General features: G+C 36.4%; 2 protein-coding genes across 3 annotated transcripts in view; one reads left to right on the top strand and one right to left on the bottom strand.

Moving 5' to 3' along the window:
• Window positions 1–2,794, top strand: part of LOC127657901 (calcium-transporting ATPase type 2C member 1-like) — a 49,287-nt gene extending 46,493 nt beyond the window's left edge. For both annotated transcript variants that reach the window (XM_052146872.1, XM_052146873.1), the window contains exons 26-27: window positions 340–481; window positions 1,198–2,794. In XM_052146872.1, the coding sequence (XP_052002832.1) occupies window positions 340–481; window positions 1,198–1,319 (264 nt within the window). In that variant the 3' untranslated portion in view covers window positions 1,320–2,794. The remainder of the gene's footprint in view (window positions 1–339; window positions 482–1,197) is intronic.
• Window positions 2,795–2,992: 198 nt separating this feature from the next.
• On the bottom strand, window positions 2,993–11,864 carry LOC127657902 (protein asteroid homolog 1-like). Its single transcript, XM_052146875.1, has 5 exons — window positions 11,797–11,864; window positions 9,175–10,492; window positions 7,552–7,765; window positions 4,671–4,830; window positions 2,993–4,113 (listed from the first exon to the last, which is right to left on the bottom strand). Exons 2-5 carry the CDS (start codon window positions 10,474–10,476, stop codon window positions 3,711–3,713), a joined length of 2,079 nt encoding a protein of 692 aa, XP_052002835.1. The 5' UTR covers window positions 10,477–10,492; window positions 11,797–11,864; the 3' UTR covers window positions 2,993–3,710.
• Between the last annotated feature and the right edge of the window lie 8,096 nt (window positions 11,865–19,960).

Here is a 19,960-nt window from a genome sequence, read left to right as displayed (position 1 = left end):
TTGCTCTGTGCACAGAATGCTTGACTGATATTTCATCATAAGCACAGTCTGCGCGGACTGTCCATTTGCAGCCTAGATTTTCTCAACACGCGGACAGTCCTTGTCTGTGCTGTGTCTGCACATTTGTCTGCCATTGGCTGTACTAAAGGAGCAGTCATAGTGCACATACATCCAATGCGTTCGTATTTGCTCATGGTCCAATAAGTATACTTTTTAAGGCAACCGTGCGCTATCCAAACTGGAACGCAGGAAAACAAAGTATACCCATACTTTTAAGCACATCTTTAATGTCAGACATTCTTTAAATGCCCCTGTTAACTGTTTTTCCTCATCCTGCAGACGCGGATGGTGTATGAAATGGGCTTATTCAGCAACAGGATGTTCTGCTACGCTGTGCTGGGCTCCATCATGGGCCAACTCCTGGTCATCTACTTCCCTCCTCTACAGAAGGTGTTTCAAACAGAGAACCTCAGCATTTTAGGTACGCAACGGCCACTGTACACAAAATGTTTTGGCAAATCACTTATATTGGCACTTTAAAATGCTTAATAATGAAGCAAGTGTGCTGAATCACAGCTGTGCTGATATTCAGTACAATAGCACGATTGTTAGTGCTTTTATACTACAGTTCTATAAAATATAGTTAATATCTCAACTTAAATTTTAGACACCATATGGACTTATTTTTGCTTTGTCAACCAAAATAGTTCCAGAGCAAGCCAAATTGGCATCAGCCATTGTGTGTTGCAAAGCACAGATACGGGGACAAGCGTATTACAACACTCTACTAGTGTTGTAAGACAAAATATCAGCACTCTGGGAATGTCACTCGTCCAATCAAATTAGAATACTGAAAATTGCTTCTTGTATATTTGCCAGCTAAATATGTTTTAAATAACTGAAACACCGAAAGATCTGATTTAGACTCTCCTGTTGGATCTTACTGATTTATGCAAAAACAATGTCTGCACACTGCTGCTCTCCAAAAACTACTGAAAATTTTATTGAAATGTCACATTTTTGGAAAGAATTTTCAAACTAAATCCAATGCCCAGATGTCATGTTTTTGGTAAGATTATAATTATGGAGCAACATGTGCAGTCATATTTTTCATGATTTCATTGTTGTATTAGCTGAGACATTAGAATTTTGGATGTGCGTGCCTCACGTGATTTTTTTCACTGATTTATGCCACAGATCTGCTGTTCTTGGTGGGCCTCACGTCCTCTGTGTGCGTGGTGTCTGAGGTTATAAAGAAATTGGAGAGACTCAAATGTGGAAGGAAAACTACGGACAATGATGATTTCCATGACGTATGACGCATTGTGTCACATGCAGTAGGTGTTGGGTGGGGCTTGGAGGGGGGTGTGTGATTTTGGAATGTCGTCCGGGCTGGTCACATACCATATGTTAGGAGTGAACCAAGTCTGACCAGTAAGTAAAGTTCCTTTTTAACGGTTTTGACCCGCAAAAATGGAGCTGATTAAGAATGCTCTGGCCCGTACCCATGGAGATGCTTTTGTGTGCTGCTCTATGACTGTACTACTACACATGGCATCTGGACAAACTTTATTTATATGATACTGTATCTGTCCATACAGTGGCTGTCTTGGTTTCATAATTTAAGGGGTGTATAATGTATTTTTTTATATTATAATTATTATTATAAAAATGATTTGTTCTCTTTTAAATCTCTTTTTGAGCATCTCTGGTTAGAGGTTTGTGGAACAATAGGGATAATGCCTTTTTGCATTCCAGATTACAAATTACACTTGAAGAATAAATTATTTTCTTTGCTTTTAGAGAATGCTGTACGTCTGCGTGTTTGTGATGGTTATTCCAGTTTACGATTTAACGGGCCACTTAAAATCATGTTTTAGGTCACCCTAAGACTTTTGTGGTGATATCAGGTTATGTACACTGACATTAACAACTGAATAAGCATAATTTTACCATCATGGTATACTCATTTTATAGCACCATGAAACAGCCAGTCTGTAGAGACTGCAATATAGAAATACACTGCAAAGTTCTGATGAGATTACAGGGTGTCACTTTATAATAGCCTCCAAGGTACATGCACTATAAATTTGAAACCCTTATATTAGAGTAAATTGATTGATACAACCAGCTTGTACAAATACTCAATTATCAGATCCACTGTACTTACATAGAATCAACACTATATTTCCATTCTTATTATGTTAATACACTGGTATCAGGGACATCTAAAATGCCCAATAGCCTTTGCATTGGCATTTCCTATCCTGTTATTTAAATTCTTGCCATCTTAGGTGAACATGTTGTACTATAAAATTTTAATGACAACTGTCTGTTAAATGGTTGCTAATTTAATGAAATATTGGAGAACAAAATTGGATTTAACCTCTCCTTACACCCCAAAGCCAAATAACCTCAGTGCAGCCCACCAAACGTTACTTAATGTCCCTTTGCCAACAGCGTATCTTTGAGGTACCACTAAATCTGATACACTGAGCAGTATGTAATATTTGTCCTCTGGTATTAATAGCCACATTAATAAGTGGAATTGGTTTTCTGCCCAGTCTGTTTTCTAGCACTGCTCCTGCACTAGCACTGTGAGCAAACACAGCAGCACACTTAAATATTAATGTATTAATACATGACATGAAGGGTAACAGGTTAAAGCAGTTTTCTTTTTTTCTATTTTTGAGATTGTATTTATATCGTGGTTTGCACAGCTGAAACCATTAATCTGTTGTGATTATTTCAAAACACAATTGTACAATAAAATGTTTACGAATACAAAAAAATACTGTGTATTTAATGTTGTAAATCTCTGTGTAGTGTGCCTGCATCATTTAAACATGCCTTTTGCAAGAAACAAAAATCAAAAGGTTCCAAAAAAGAGAGCACAATTAATACATCTCTAGATTTCATAAAACTTATACAACTAATACAACTTAAATACTGAATAAAAATTCTGAACAATAGTCAAATTAAATTAATACTTTGTGTTCATTTAAAATTCACTGAAAGCAGCATAACATCAAGAACATTCAAATCTTAGAGATAGTTTTATGGGCATAAACAAAGTTACTTGGAGTTGGCAAACATGTACCTTCCCTGTAAACCACATTATATTACATTTAAGTTCATTGTACTGCATAAACTTCTCAAAATGAGGAAACCAGAGGCAGTGCAACTCCTCCTCCAGTTCATAAAAACACAGAAATTATGTTTTCAGTAATACTCTTACAGTGGACGTCTTTAGGGCAAGTCATTCCGGAGAGTTTAAAAGCAGAAATGTGACACATTTGTTAAGCACTAGGATCAATTGTCCTGTATAAATGTGTTATTTGGGCAGTTTAGTGTCCAAGTCTACTCCTGGTGGGAGTACTCTTCGAGGTGGATGAACATCTACTGTAGTTATGCATTATCAAAATTATTCCTGTGTAATTCCTGTTTTACAGTACTTTGTAGAAAGTTACATGTCCTTTTCTGGTATTCTTAAGCACATCAAAAAAATGTAAAGATTGTACATAGCTTTGCATAGACATGGTTGGTAGGCATTTCCTCACAAGTCTCATGCTAACACATTTACATAAGTGCATTACTGTAAATGTGATTTTGTCTGTTGTACGAACTAGGGAATGAGTCAAAATCCCATCTTTCCAGATTGATCCTACAAGGTTGTAATCCTTTTGGGAAACCTGAAGTATCCAAGTTGTCTACTCAAAGCATCTCCTCTCATATTTCTTAGAGCGATGAGTACCATTGCGTGCTTTGGCCTTGTATCTGGTACGGAGTGTGTAAGAACATTCAAGCATCTCTGTTTTGCCCTTACTCTTCCCTTTTCCTTTGAGATCATCATCATCATCCTCAATATCTTCATTTATCAGATGTTCAAATAAGCTGCTCATTTCGTCTTCAGACTGATTCTGAGTGCAACAGGGATGGGCAGCTCCATTACTTATTGGCAATTTGACGTCTTCACCCACCAAGCTCAGCACTGCATCCTTCAACTTTCTGAACAGCTGCTCAGCGTATGAGCTGCTCACAAGCAGACTCTCTGGAGTGATGCCTCTCCTGAGCTCTCGAACAGCCGCGTGCACCAGTGTTCCACAGTACAACCTGAACACAAGTGAGGAATGCATTATTAGTGGTGACTGAATATATATATACAGAATATTTGTAATAGCATACTACTATTGCTTGATGTTTCATTAACAATGTCACAAATGAAATGGAAGTATGCTTAATATCTACCATGTTTTTAACGTGATTTATTTGATCAGACTGCCAAGACAATTCAAAAATGCAAAATAACCAATTTATTTCCAATACGATAACAGGACGACACACTAAATTAAACATGCACATGATAATGAGGTCATGTGATATCAGCATAACATACTGTTTGAAATGTTTATCTTTGCACAATGCATACTGTTTTGCATACTAATTTCCCCAAAAAATAGAAGGTAAAATTCAGTGTGTATTGTGCAGTATGCTGTTAGCAGCATGCCAGCATTCCATTCTGAACATGGACCATGTGGGTTAGAGATTTAAAACCAGGAAGCAGGATGTATGATGTAGTGATTAAATAGAAGTTTACACAAAGAGCAATATATTCAAATAATGAGTGGAGGATTTTAAAATGGTTTTTGATTAATAAAATAATGCTGTACCGTGCACACTCTGGTTCTTGTAGTGGACGGCATAGCAAATGATTGAGATTGAGACTCCATTTTAGGCAGGACTGCCACTGGCTGTATAGATGTGCCGCTTCGTGGTCCAAACGGATCCTTCCCCGACGAATTTTCAGTTTTTTTAGCCTCAACAGTGTGTCTAAACCCACAACCCAGAAAAATATAATGTATAGATTTATTATTTTTTTTTTACTAGTCATACATAACCCAAAAAAATCATCTTCATTGTTTCATAATTATACAGATTTGCATAAAAAAAAATATTCTTGAGAGACTATTAGGGTTCCTCAGTTACACCTCAGTAAATATTAAAAGAAACTTGAGGCACCATTTGGGGTTCTTCAGTTGCCACACCATTGAAACCCACAGGAGAACATCGAGACACCCTTTAAAACATATACACCGATCAGCTACAACATTAAAACCACCTGCCTAATATCGTGTAGATCCCCCTTGTGCCGCCAAAACAGCTCTGACCTATCGAGGCATGGACTCCACAAGACCTCTGAAGGTGTCCTGTGTTATCTGGCACCAAGACGTTTGCAGCAGATCCTTTAAGTCCTGTAAGCTGCGAGGTGGATTTGTTGGTCTAGCACATCCCATAGATGCTCAATCGGATTGAGATATGGGGAATTTGGAGGCCAAGTAAACACCATGAACTCTTTGTCATGTTCCTCAAACAATTCCTGAACATTTTTTGCAGTGTGGCAAGGCACATTATCCTGCTGAAAGAGGCCACTGCTATCAGGGACTACTGTTGCCATGAAGGGGTGTATGTGGTCTGGAACAATTTTAAGTAGCTGATACATCAAAGTAGCATCCACAGGAATGCCAGGACCCACACTGCCTTCGCCGGCTTGCTTTCTTCCAGTAGTGCATCCTGCTGCCATCTCTTCCCCAGATAAACGAAGCCATCCACATGATCTAAAAGAAAATGTAATTCATCAGACCAGGCCACCACCTTCCATTGCTCCATGGTCCTGTTCTGACACTCACGTACCCATCGTAGGCACTTTCGGTGGTGGACAGGGCTCAGCATGGGCACTCCGATAGCCCCGTACGAAGCAAGCTGCGATGCACTGCATGTTCTGACACCTTTCAATCATGGCCAGCATTTTATTTTTCCCAGCAATTTGTGCTACAGTAGCTCTTTTAGAGGGGCTAGCCTTTGCTCCCACAAGGAGCCTTATCTCCCATGACCCTGTCGCCAGTTCACCGGTTGTTTTTCCTTGGACCACTTTTGGTAGGTACTAACTACTGCATACCAGGAACACCCCACAAGACCTGCCGTTTTGGAGATGTTCTAACCCAGTTGTCTAGCCATCACAATTTGGCCCTTGTCAAAGTCCCATAGATACTTACGCGTGCCAATTTTTCCTGCATACAACACATGAAATTCAAGAACTGGCTGCTCACTTGCTGCCTAATATATCCCATCCCTTGACTGGTGCCTTTGTAATGAGATAATAAATGTTATTCAATTCACCTGTCAGTGGTTTTAATGTTGTGGCTGATCAGTGTATTTCAAGAGCCTTGATGCCTTTCTCTTATGATGGAGTTACAGAAATAACCCTCCTTCACAGTACTCGGTTCTTTAGAGATTTTGTAGGAACTAAAAATAAAGGCTAATTTATTCAACAACACGATGAAATGCAGTTAACTTTTTGTTTTGGCAAGGTGTTTGTTTGGTGATATATCTCCTGTTTGCGCACATCTACAATATTCTTGACTTTATGTTGTGTTTATAGGTTGTTGTTTATGTTTGGTTGAATCTTAATTGTGGGTGTGTATTTTATTTACAATTGCGCATTCCAGCTGAGGAGTACTATATGAGGTTACTATCAGTATAAATTGATAACTTTGAAGCCCGTCTCTCTCTCAGATTTTATGCGAAGTACAATTTTTTTTTTTTTATGCAATTCACAACAGAAACTACACAAAGACCGCTTGGCCACAACAAAAGCGTGGAGAGAGAAATAGCATTTTTTTTTTAATGATCAGATAACTTCTCGTGACAAATTTAATAAGGCAAAGAAGTGATTCGGCGATCCACATAAAGACCTGCACAATTGGTATTACTTCTGTGGCTGGAACAGTATGTCAAACACATGTCATCCTCGCCGACCTAATTTTAAAATTATGCTTTGCGTGGTTTAAACTCCTGCTTCATTTGCCTAGGATGCTTTAGTTTGTCCAGGAGAAAAAAGTTTGGCTTCTTCCATAATATAAGTTAGGCTTGAGTTTCTCTGAGAACTGAAAGGGTGCTTGGAGGATCTCCAGTGGATTCTGTCGGTGTGGCAGCTGAAGAACCCCAGATGGGGCTTTGAGTATCTATTTTTACAGTGCAGAACCTTCTGTAGAACCTCTAGGTAATCCATCAAAGGTGCATCTTATATCTCATAGTTTATTTAACAAACTTCAATATATGATTCAAGACACTAAAATTATTTTTATCAATCTGATAGTCCCCAAATGCTGTCTCAAGTATCTTCATTTTGACAGTGTAAGATTACCCTGATCTAAAGACCAGGACTGCTTATGCTACCAGCATATGTTGTGTTTTGGATGCTGATTTGCTGATGTCCCCACCAGGTTTCGAAGCTAGCATTACTATCAAGAGTTTCTTGATCAACTATCTTGGCCAGAAAAACCATGCTCTTTGACCAGCATTATTTGCATGGCTATGCTGGGAATTTATGCTTGTGTAAGCTGGTCTTCTCTGACGGGTAAGGGTAACATTTTATTGATCCAAGGAGGGGATTAGTTTTGCACTAACTCACCAGGTTAAAGGGAAATCCTATACTTTATTGTTGACATGATATAAGTACATCTTTCTGTAATTAGATTTTAATGTCAGTACCTCTTTGTGTGGTAGGAGCACTGCAGAGCTTTCCATAGACCATGCTCAATAGCAGGCTCCAGAGATGCACTTGGCTTGGCTGAGGTTGTGCGTTTATTATCCAGTAGCATGTGACAAACACTTGTAGCTGTAGATCTTGGGGGATTGCTTTTAAGACACCGGTTGGCACACCCAAAGTGTCCAAAAAAATCTGAAGCCGCACACTGTGTGGTTCCTAGAGATGCCAGAAAGACAAATCAAAAAGGAAAATAGAATTTGTAGATCTAAATGAAAATTGTTGTAATCTATTAAAAAAATAATTAAATTAGATGCAGATGCTTTTATCCAACAGAAGCAATTTGCCATACAAAAGTCAACAATATGTTTAGTGTCGCACTGCCAAGTTCTCACAATGGCTGGAGTAGTAAAGATGATAGCACAACAATATTTTAATTGTTAAATAGTAAGTGCAGTTAGTGTGGATTGGTTAATTGCTCACATAACATGTGTTTTCAGCTGGTTGTTGAATGCTGAGATGGTATCACCAGATAGTGTGGTAGTTAGAAGCTCAATCGACCAGAGAGGAGATGAGATTTGGACTCTTATAAAGTAAAATTAAAAGCTATTGAGGCACCATTCTGAAGTTCCTCACATGCCACACCAGCAGAACCCTTTGGAGATCCTCCAGCCTCCTTTCAGCCTTGAATATTCTATTTATGGACTCAAGGAACTTCAAGATATATTTCAAGAACCTTGAAGCTTTTCCCTTATAATGGGGTTACTAAAAGAACCATTGACAGTCCTTAGAAATCTTCAGAGTTTTTGGATGATCTAAGAAGGTATTAACTTTTAAATACTCTGGTTAATGTTTACATATGTGGCTCGAACAATAAGAGAACTAAGAGAACTGATAGGGTGTCAAGAGGTTCTCTAGAGGGTTCTGCTAGTGTGCAAACAAATGGTGCCTCCAGCATCTTAAGACATCTAATTAAAAGATTCTCATGGGATTATTTAGGGTTCCTCAGCTGCCACACTGGCAAAACACTCTGGAGGTTCTCCAGGTACCATTTAAGTGAGTCTCAAATATCCTGTTTCTGTACTATAGGGGTTAGTGGTGGCTCAGCAGTTAAGGCTCTGGGTTACTGACCGAAAGGTCGGGGGTTCAAGCCCCAGCACCGTCATTATGTTGGGCCCTTGAGCAAGGCCCTTGACCCTATCTGCTCCAAAGGGCGCTGTTTCATGGCTGATCCTGCACTCTGACCCCAACTTAGTTGGGATATGCGAAAACAACTGCATTTCATTGGCTCTGTACCTGTACTCTGCACAATGACAATAAAGTTGAATCTTAATCTCTTGTTCTATACAGTTTTCAACCACCTCAAATGATTGCTCATGATGGGCTTATTGAAGGAATCATTGACAGTCTTTAGAGTTTTTGCAGGATCTAAGAAATAGTTTCTCAGAGAACTGAAAACATACCTAGAGGGTCTCCAGAGGGTATATCCAGTGTGGCAATGTGAGGAACCACAAGGGGTGCCTTGTGTATTTTTTTGTTTTATAGTTTCTCATTTCAAGTCACATACAATGCAGCTTGTGTTAATGCAATTATTGTTAAAGAAAACCAAAGTGGCGAGACATCTTTACCTTCCATAATGTTTCCAGTCGAAGTCCTTCCTTTACCCTTGTTTCTATGGCTTCAACTTTTGAACAGGTTTGTGTTAATTCTTCTCTGTCATACTCATCTACATAGCACTTGCCTATGCCTGTAGATGCTTTAGCAGCTGCCACGTGTTTGTCTTCTGTTTGCTGTTCTCCCAACAAGAGTAAACCATAAAGCACTTGTCGTATAGGACGAGAAATTTCATTGCTACTGGGGAGCTCAAAATCTTCAACCTGGGATCTTAGGGTGACCCTTTGCAGTACCAGAACATCAATAATGCAGGAGCTCATTTTTCCTTCAAGGAGGGGTGGCAGGATCCACCTGGGTAGGGCTCGCAGTGGACCTGATGTTTGGGGAACTGTCTTCGAGGTGAAGAACAGGCTAAGAGAACCAGTGATGAGCTTATACTCCTTGATACCCTCAAACAGTGCTTTACCAACAATTTCCTTTTCTTTTTTGTCTGTAATTTTCTTCAGAAAATCAATTATGGCCTCTTCTGGCCCAGCAAACTGGGATAACCAGCAAAGCAAGCCATCAATATGGGCAAAAGCCCCACCATGTACTGAGTGCTGCTCCCAACGAAGATGACTGATATTTTGCAGCTTCACATAATCATTGCCTAAGATGGAGGCGAAGACTGGGAGAAGATCCTTGTTCATATAGTTGAAAGATGCACATAATCTTTCCACCGCAAAATGTTTGGTTAGGATAAATTTTTTGTTTGTCTTTCTGTCCACTCTTACGTTACTCCACTGAAAATATTTGATTGGCAAGATTCCCTTTGTGATGTTGAATATAAAGAAATCACTGTCATTGGACAGAATTGGACATTTCCACTGACTTGCCAAAGCAGCGATTTCCCAATCTGCCTCTTGAATACACTGGACAAGAGGTACTTTAAGATTATGAAGGACCTGTCTGAATACTTGTTTAATGAGAAAAGGGAGGACTGTTGCTCTCGATCCCATAGACAGGGCATGGGCTTCTTTTATTTTTTGCTGACCTTGTTCCCTGAGAGTGTCAAATTTTTTGTCTGTGTGATCGGCCCCACCATCAAGTACAACAAAAGGGTGAATGTCACAGGCTGCGAGGTTCTCAAAAAATTGTTTGATCATCTCTTCAAAGGCTTCATAATCTCCTCCATGCATCTGATCCAATTTACAGCTAAAGTACAAGTTGTAGAAAAGGTTGGATCCATCTATTATTAGTGGACTATCTCTGAAATTACAGTACTTTAAAAATGTTCTGTTGCTATCAATGTAGCTCATCAGTCCTTGGACTCCCATGATGAGTAGTGATTGTCTATAAATGACATATTACAGATTTGTTAGTTGTTATATCAATTAAATACTATTGATCAATAGATAGATAGATAGATAGATACATACATACATACATACATACATACATACATACATACATACAGGGACAAGTTGTCACAAGGGCTATATCACAGTAACTTTAGGCTTTTGAGTGAAAAGTCCAATTGCACAAAATCTCTCCAGCCATGGTTTTGTACTGCATGTTGGTTACAAAAGTCTAGTTAAATAATAACCTATTTAGAATAATTTACTGAATTCTGTCCTCCATACTCAACTAAAAAGGGCTCAACTTGTATGGTAAGTTGCTAGCAGCACCAAGACCATGAGTTTGGTTCCCAGGGAACACAAACCGGTAAATTGTATAGAATGAATACACTGCAAGTCGTTTTGGATGTAAGCGTCTGCCATATGTAGAAATGTATATTTATAAAAATGTATATTATAATGTCATCACATTTTTGCTTTAGCTGTTTGGAAGACAAGTGAACACAATAAAGCCACAGTGGCATCATGTAAACAAGGGTAAGCTATATAAAGGTTGACAGATTGGGGGAAGTTGTCACATGTGTATTAAAGTTTATGTTAATAGCCTACTATTTTATTAATTGCAATATTTGTTGGTCAAAACAATGGTTTGATAATTTTGTAATATACTATACATTTGTAATATTTTTTATTTCCTAATTGTTTTATTTAGCAGAAATGCTAAAATTGTTTGTTTATTGACAGCTTCAATTGCGACAGCTTACCCCATATTGTGTGACAAAATGATCTGCTATTGCGGCATGTTGTCACAAACGGTCAACGTGTGTAATGAACGGTCTCCTTTTCCCTGGACAATAAACGCCTAAAATGTTCACGTTTTTTTTTTTTTTTGTAGCCAAGATATTATGTTATGTGGAGAATCGTGATACAGAAACTGACTATAAATAAATAAATGAATAAAAACTACCATGAGAAATATTCACTGCAGTGAAAAGTGTGACAACAGGACCCAGTCTCTCTATAATAGTTAATATAAATGAAACACATAAATGTACTTATATACGATATTAAATTAAAATATATAATTAATATATTAATACTTTACTATTATTTAAATTACTTTAAATACTGTAGGCTATATATATATATATATATATATATATATATATATCATATGTGATTGTGTATATATAATCATACAACTGTGGAAATGTCAAAACTCGCTAAACCCTAACAACTATTGGCCAAATAACGATCTTGCTCTTGACTATATTTATTGGATATATAAAAAGAGCTTACCGAAATCTTTGTAATGCGAGGCGCCTTTGAGCTGCAAGTATTTGCGTAGCTCACACGATGTGGATTTTGTTATATAAATCAGAAGGGAAATCGAAACTTAAATCAGCATGACATAAAGCCTGGCCTGGGAATCGAAACCTAACCGCCACAAGTGTCATTGTTAGCTTGCGCAAACATGTTAAATAAATAAAATATTGCAACAACCGCTCTCTTACGTGATCCTTTTTTTTTCCATCGCACATTTGGAATGATAACAGGTTATTTAACTATAGTCCTTTCCTTTAAATAGGTATTATGACTTATATTATTTTCAGGGTTGGGAGGGTTACTTTTGAAATGTATTCCACTACAGATTACAGGAGACATGCTGTAAAATGTAATTTGTAACATATTCCGTTAGATTACTCAAGGTCAGTAACGTATTCTAAATACTTTGGATTACTTCTTCAGCACTGGGAGATTTTGTCACTTGTTTTGGCTATAAAATCTGCCAGTACAGTAAAGCAAAATACACATGTTAAAAATACATTCTCTGAAAAACCTAAATATCTTATGCAGTGTTGTTTCAAAAACAAGATCAATCAAATTGATCTTGTTTTAAGGATTTTTTTGTTATTTTCAGAGGAAAACAATACACAAATGATCAAGAATATGATTTTTGCTCTAATATCAAAGACCTTACTAGAAAAAAGAAATTATGATCCAACGAGAATTTTCTTGATAAAAAAAATATATGATTGTGCTGGTAACATGTGCATGTAAAATGGCTTAAAAAAGCATTTTTGTTTAGTGTAAAGATGACAATTTACACAAGATTTATTTCTATTTCTTCTGCTCCAAACATACTTCAATCTTACTTCTCTGTCTGCTCGTATTAATGTAAAACATCATAAGAAAGTGTTTCACCTCTGTTCAAATGCACTTTGGATCACATAATTTATATGTATAAATATTTTCCATCTTAAAGCACTAAATATTAAATGAAACAAATGACAATAAAATGCAAAGTAATCTCTCAGTAATCAAAATACTTTTTGAATGTAACTGTCTTCTAATTACCAATTAGAAAAAATAAATAATATCGATTTTTATATAATATTAAATGTTTTTTTGTTGTTGTAGTTGTTTTTTGCTTTACATCCCTAACTGAATAGACAGCTTAAAGTTAATATAGTCTTCTATTCATAATGAATTACAATAACTTGAATCACTGTTCGGGGTTTCTTTAGCCACATGAAATGCCTCCAGAGTGTATTTGGGATACTTTCCTTTTTCTTAAATCTTCATATTGCAGGCTTATTTTAAAAATCTTGAAATTTAATTTGAAAAGTGAACATTATCTAATGTCCAAAAGCTTTTAACGCCATTCAATATTCCATCCATCCATCCATCGTCAACCGCTTATCCTGTGTACAGGGTCGCGGGGGGCTGGAGCCTATCCCAGCTAACATTGGGCGACCATTCAATATTAAATCATTTAAATAGGACAGTCATTATAGCTGAAGGCATTGTATCCCATGTAGTGGTTTAAGAGTGGGTAATATACAGTATGGTGTTTGTTGGTGTAGAAAGCGGTGCCGCATGAATTAAAAAATGGAGGGTAGTGGATATAGAGACACACAGGATGGAGAGGTGCTTCGACCTTGGTGTACACACATATTAAGTCTCATATGTGTTGCGGTTGTACAGAGATGGTTCCACCTCTAAAAAACTAAATTGTGCCCAAGACAAAAATGACCAAAATGGCAAGTGCAAGTTGGGTGGCCAGACTTCAGTCCATGGTGGCCACGACCACCCCCTATCCGCCACTGGATCCATGTAGCTTATGAATATCTCTGGAATTAACACATTTGTTTTGAGACAAAATACAAATGTATCATTTTCAGTTTTATTTAAGGACATTAAATGGAAAAACATTTCAGTAACTGTTCAATAAGTGAAAGGACACACTGTTAGAAACTGCTGTAAATTTACGGCAAATTTTCAACAGTATAATCCTGTTATGTTAAAAAGCAGTACATTGCCGTTTTTTTGTTTTTGTGAAATGACGTAGACAAAGTATAACAGCATTTTAACGTATTTATTGCTCGAAGGAAACAAAACGGTACTTAACAGTATTTTTGGCTAGCCTAAGTGAGCACGCATGGATTTTCCATCCGTCTTCATACTGATAATAGGTGAGTTCCCTTATGTTTTGCTCGTTGTGATAGAAAAATACATTACATATCCTGCAATTGTAACTAACTCGTATTGTGGATATTGTATCTGTAAACTATTTTTTTTTTCATTCACTCGTTTCAGTGATAAAAGCACCAACTGCGATATTGTGAGTGAAGTTGGATTCCTGACACGAATAATTCCTGATTACAGGGTGAGTTTCATCCAACATAGTTAAATTCTTCTGCAAAGCCTTCAAACACTGTTGCATTTATATTACATCGATGTCTCTGTGGCGCGCTAAAATGATTGGTGTTGTTGGCTAAAACCATGCATGCAGCTTGCTTTTCATAATTCGCGAAACCTCCCAACGTTAGACAAAACCTTAATTTCGGGGTCGTTGTGCTTTCAAATGTGGGTAAACTTGTTGTAATCATATCTCTTTTGTGAGGGTGATTTATTTTTTGTACTAGTAGCCTAGTGTTTGTAACACTATCGATGTTTGTGCATCGATCCAAGTTGTTTGATATAAGTTAAGTGATAGAATAATTCATATTCAAAGTTTCGTTATAGCTGTTGCAATGTTACTTTGCCCAGCACGTAATTTTTATGGATATTTTATTTTGGTGGAGATTCTTTGCTGAGATTTTTTTCATGCCCAAGGACTGTCCAGTTTGACTTGTCAGCATGTTTCCATGTCAGTTCTGTGGACATCTATCAAACAGAACACAATAGATGATATTTTAAAGAATGTTGGTGACCAAACATTTGATGGCACACAACGACTTCCATAGTAGTTCTTACTGTCGAAGTCAATGGGTGCCGTCAACTGTTTGATCACTGACATTCTTCAAAATATCATCTTTTGTGTTCAACAGAAGAAAGAAACTCATACAGGTTTGGAACAACTTGAGTGTGAATAAATGATGACAAAATGTTCATTTTTGGGTGAACTGTCCCTTTAATTTATAAGGTAAAATACATACAAGGCATTGTTGTTTGTTTGTTGATGTTGTCTAGGAGTCCATTGAGTTGTTCTCATTTCCACATCATTGTAACTGTAATAGGCACCTGCCACAGCTGCTGATGTGGAAAGGATGCTCACACTACCTGCAGCTCCTCGACTCATACTCCTTGGTGTGTATAGTAGAATCTTTTCTTTTTCTTTGTATGATTACTGTACATTAACAAGCTGTGTGTTTTTTCAAAATGTTTAAGGGTTTGTTCATCCAATTCAGTCATTATTTACTCACCTTGGTGTGCGCCATATGCCCTTCTTTATTTTTCAGACTAAAAAAGGAGAATTTTTTTAAAAATTGCCTGCAGCTCATCCACAAAGTGGCAGTGATTAGCAACCAGCATCAAGCTTTTAAAAAAAAAAAAAGTAAAAGTGTTCAGGGGTACATGATAGGGTTTGGTTAAAAACAAACCAAATTGTAATTTATTATTTAATGCAAATCCTGATCTTGGCCTTTGGTGATTTGTGTTCGACTGCAATATCATAAGACTCTTTTAGCGCCACAGTTCGTTCTGACTCACCCAGAAAAACACACAAGTTCACTGATAAGAAATCATGATTAATGAATCAACATGACATACCACATCTAGAAATCTCCAAAAAATTTATCTATGAACTTTGAGGTGAGCATTTCTGGACTGTAACTCTAGCTGTTAGATAACAGTCAGAATGATAGTTTATAGATGTGAATGCCACAACTTGTTTTTGCAACTAACACAACAGATATATTCTATAAGGAGAAAAAAGTGCATGGATTGTGTATTGTGTTATTAATGTTATTAATTGTTATTAATCTTGATTTCACACAACTTATGTGCTTTTCCTTGGTGATGGAGTGAACTGTGGTGCTATAGAGTCTCGTGTGGTGTAAATGTAAAGTACATTTTTGTTTGTTTTTTCGGTTTGTATACCTCCAGAACACTTGGAATATATGACACAAGTCACACGGGATTATTCTGGGACACTTTTGCTTCTTTATTTAAAAGCTAGATGCTGGTCACTATTCACTGCCATTACATGGAAGAGTCCGAGTAGGTCAATTTTGTTTTATTTTGTGATCTGAAAAAGAACCTATGGCCTTAGAACAATACCAGGGTGAGTAATTAATGACTTAATTTTCACTTAAAGGGATAGTTTACACACACAAAAAAAATTATGTCATGTTCTTGCCCATTGTTGTTTCAAACCCTTAAGCTTTTAGCTTATATTTTTCTGAGGTTTTTCTGTCCCTCCCTTCAAAGTCCATGTAACCAACATTTTGAAGATCCAAAAAGATCATACATGCATTTCAAAACTAATGCATGAATCGAGCATTTTAAAGTCCATTCTAAAGTCCACACATTAAGGCTTTTATTCACATATAAACACTGATCAATACATATACATAGAGAACTTTAAACACGAGAGCTGTATGAGAACCAATATTTTCACGTGTCAGGAAAGCATGTCTGAGTTTCTGTTTAACATGGACTTATGTGGACTTTCAATGAATGGAAAACAATTATTAAATGATATTAAAAATATCTTTGTCTAAAGATAAATTAAAGTTTGATGGATTTGGAACAACATGAGGGTGAGTAATTGATGATATGATTTTCTTTTTTGGTTGAACTAACTCATTAAAAATGTTGAGAACATAATTTCACAATACACGATATATACACATTTTGACTTAAATGTCTGCTCAGACCAGTCCATGATCAACACGTTGAAACTTATTTCTTATGTTAAAAGAACAAGGCTCTGTGAATGATTTCAATTTCCCTTGCTTTTATTTGCAATCTGGTGGTGGCAGATTAATGTTCTTATGTCAGTCCTGACTTGAGTTTTTCATTTTAAAGTTTCAGGTGAAACAGGAAGCTGTATTCAGCACTGGATGATCAGCGTTGAGGGGCAAGTCATTTGTGAGGGCATCCAGCCGGCTTTTCTTTCTGGGCTTGCTGCATTTTTTTCTACGTTCTACAGTCTCAATCTTCAATACCAAGCTGAGGCAGCATGCACACTGGAATTCATTCAAAGGTTAGGCATATTGTTTCAAAGCAGGTTTACATAAAATGAATGTTTCATTGATACAATGTAATTTGGCCCTAACGTACAGGGAATCTAGCATCAAATAAAGACATTTTCTTTTAACTATTTGGGCCCCAGTGAGCAGACATAGATGACTATGTCAAGGAAATAAAAAGGGCATCGGTGGTGAGGTGTTGGTGAAAACCTTGAAAGGAAGCACACTCATCTTTGACACCAAAATGATGATCATGTGAATTTGTTACAATTTATCAAACATTGCTAAAATAGCATATAAGATGTGTTATGTGAAAGCTTGAATAAAGAGATATCTTTAATCTAGATTAAATCACGTCCTTTACCCCCAAAAGATTGTTAAGAAAGCTCTTCTTTCCTGACAAAGTAAAAGGAAGTTTTCTCAATACAAGAATAGTCAAGAATATAGCAAATATCTTTGTGAGTAAACTAATTCTGAACAAACACATTTGTTTTTCAGGCGGTTCATCGGGATAAATCCAGAAAAAGGCACCAAGGCTGGAGGAGTCATTTCAAAGCGGACTGGGATGGTCGCCCAGAAAAAAAAAACAGTGAACCCTCGAGTCTCCAGTCTGCTTAAAAAATTGATGGATTTTGAGTGGGACTTTATATAAGTATATTACACACACACACACACACACACACACACACACACACACACACACACACACACACACACACACACACACACACACACGTTCTCTTGCATCCTTATTTTTTGAAGGTATTCACTTAAAATCAGGTGAATAGAGTAATTCACTATGTTTGTGTCCAGAGTTCATTTTTTGGACAGTATATTTATTAGTAATTTGTTTAAGACTTGTTAAAGTAATTGAGAATCTGATTTGGGGAACATCTTGTTTATTTATGTTTGTTGTGACTTCTAACACTTAAAGAGCTGAAATTTTTGTTATTTCCTTAAATGTCCTTTATGCTACTTTCCCCAAAGAATTTCACAAGTTTAATAAACAATATTCATGTTTTGAAGCAATACTACAAGCTGCTTTTCTTCTGTTACATTTTTAATTCACTATTTCACTTTTGCATTTATTCATTGTATTAAAACATGGTATTTTATAGCAAGACCGCTACAGCGAAATTTATTAAACCACAAGGTTTAGAAAATAATCTATAAAAACACAGTGGGAAAATTTGTCCTTTTTGCTAGCTGTCCATTACACAGTAGATTACACAATACCATGTAGTATATTTGTGTTGTAGTTTACACTAATTTCACTATGAAGAAGAGCATATAAGCATCCACTAACTGCCAATGCTTTTCTCAGAATATTACTGTAAAATGTAGAAACAGCTTTATGCTGTATTTGCAAAAACAGTAGCCAACTGTAAATTTCACCAACAGTAAGACACTGTTAATTTAACAGTAACTTGCTGGCAACCGTGCTGCCAGTTAATTACTTTTTTTTTAATAAACGGTAGCCAGCTGTAAATTTCACTAACAGTAAAACACTGTTAATTTAACAGTAACTTGCTGGCAACCGTGCTGCCAGTTCTTTACTGTTTTTTAACGGGAACATTTTTAACAGTGTAGTATTTGGTGCAAAAAGGCCCCTATTGAACACATTGTTGCTTTTTGGTGGGGCGAATAGATTTGTTATGAAAAAGTTTCAAGTGCATGATCTCACATTGACTGATCCAATCATAATAGAGATTAGTTTGATTATAGAATGGTTAAGATGTAATAAAATGCTTGAAATTAACAGGAAATGGTTGACTTTTTCTGAAGTAGTTATTTTGAGTAAGCATCATCTTTATTTGTTACTCCAAAAAGCATCCAGGTGTCTCAAAATTACTTGCATTAGTTGACAAATTTTGCACTATAATTATTGCCCCTGTATCTACACGATATCGCTTTAAACTTATAGGGGCCTTTTACCCCAAGAAAGTATAAAAACTTAATTTTAATCGAAGCAACCTTCCATTATTATTTCCTTTCACACAAATTATTTTGCTTAATCAATATTCAATAAAAAAAAAATAAATAAAAAATATATATATATATTTTTTCTTTACCTTGATACATTTTGTGACCATGAATAAAGCCAAATTTTGATTAAGGGTTGCCTTCAGCCCTGTTGTGCCCTACTTGCATTACATTTCACGAGAGAAGCTTTTACAGTGTCAGTTATTATGCTGGAATTTTCAAAACTAAAATGACAACCCAAGCCATTGAAATGTTTTAACTAGAACAAAATATGCAAATTAGGCATACATTGTAATGCCTCTCCCTTTCTATGTCCACGTCTTTGTTTTAAATGATTGCAACTACCTTGTGCAATACAAAAATACATTTGTTGTACCTGTACAATGACAATAAAGAACTTGACTAATGCTCAAGTCACCCATGGTCTGTCACCTTTGAAAGAGAAAAACTGATAGGCTGATAAAAGTAAACTAATAAAGATTTACATAACTTTACCACAGTAATTAAACCAAGAAGATAAAAAGTATTACCTCCCTGTCCATTATGTTATGATGAACACTGTGCAGTATTTGGTTAAACATGAAGCGATGAATCACAATCCAAAATTTTCCTCTGTTTTATAATTTCCCACTTTGCAAATGCAACTTTCCATGTCTTGTAAGATTTAAAATAACGTTAGCACATTTGGATATTAGTGTGTAAGTTAGTAAAATGACATGATGGTTGTTTCAAACACAGACAATCACACATTGGAGTTTAATTGTTAAACGGTCTAGTAATTATAAACTGTAATTATAGATTTTGTGTAGATGCAGAGCTTTTCTCCATTCTCAGTACATGTTTGTTACCATGGAAAATGAAAAAGGGTCATGTAATGTTTTCTTTAAGGCTTGTTTGTTTAAAGCATCTTATGCAAAGTTGTGTAAAGCGCATGCATTTTGAATGACAAATATACTTTGCTGTAAATAAAACAACGACATAGAGCAGATTTGCTTCAGTGA

Source organism: Xyrauchen texanus, chromosome 17 (genome assembly GCF_025860055.1).
Source record: "Xyrauchen texanus isolate HMW12.3.18 chromosome 17, RBS_HiC_50CHRs, whole genome shotgun sequence".
Taxonomy (NCBI): Eukaryota; Metazoa; Chordata; class Actinopteri; order Cypriniformes; family Catostomidae; genus Xyrauchen; species Xyrauchen texanus.
This window is presented reverse-complemented; position numbering and strand designations above follow the sequence as displayed.

Excerpts from the sequence above, each read along its gene's own strand:
- LOC127657902 (XM_052146875.1), bottom strand. The coding sequence starts at position 10,476 with ATGGGAGTCCAAGGACTGATGAGCTACATTGATAGCAACAGAACATTT. Across the intron at positions 7,766-9,174 it reads GACTGGAAACATTATGGAAG|GAACCACACAGTGTGCGGCT; the intron begins GTAAAGATGTCT and ends TGGCATCTCTAG. Across the intron at positions 4,114-4,670 it reads CAAGAACCAGAGTGTGCACG|GTTGTACTGTGGAACACTGG; the intron begins GTACAGCATTAT and ends ACTTGTGTTCAG.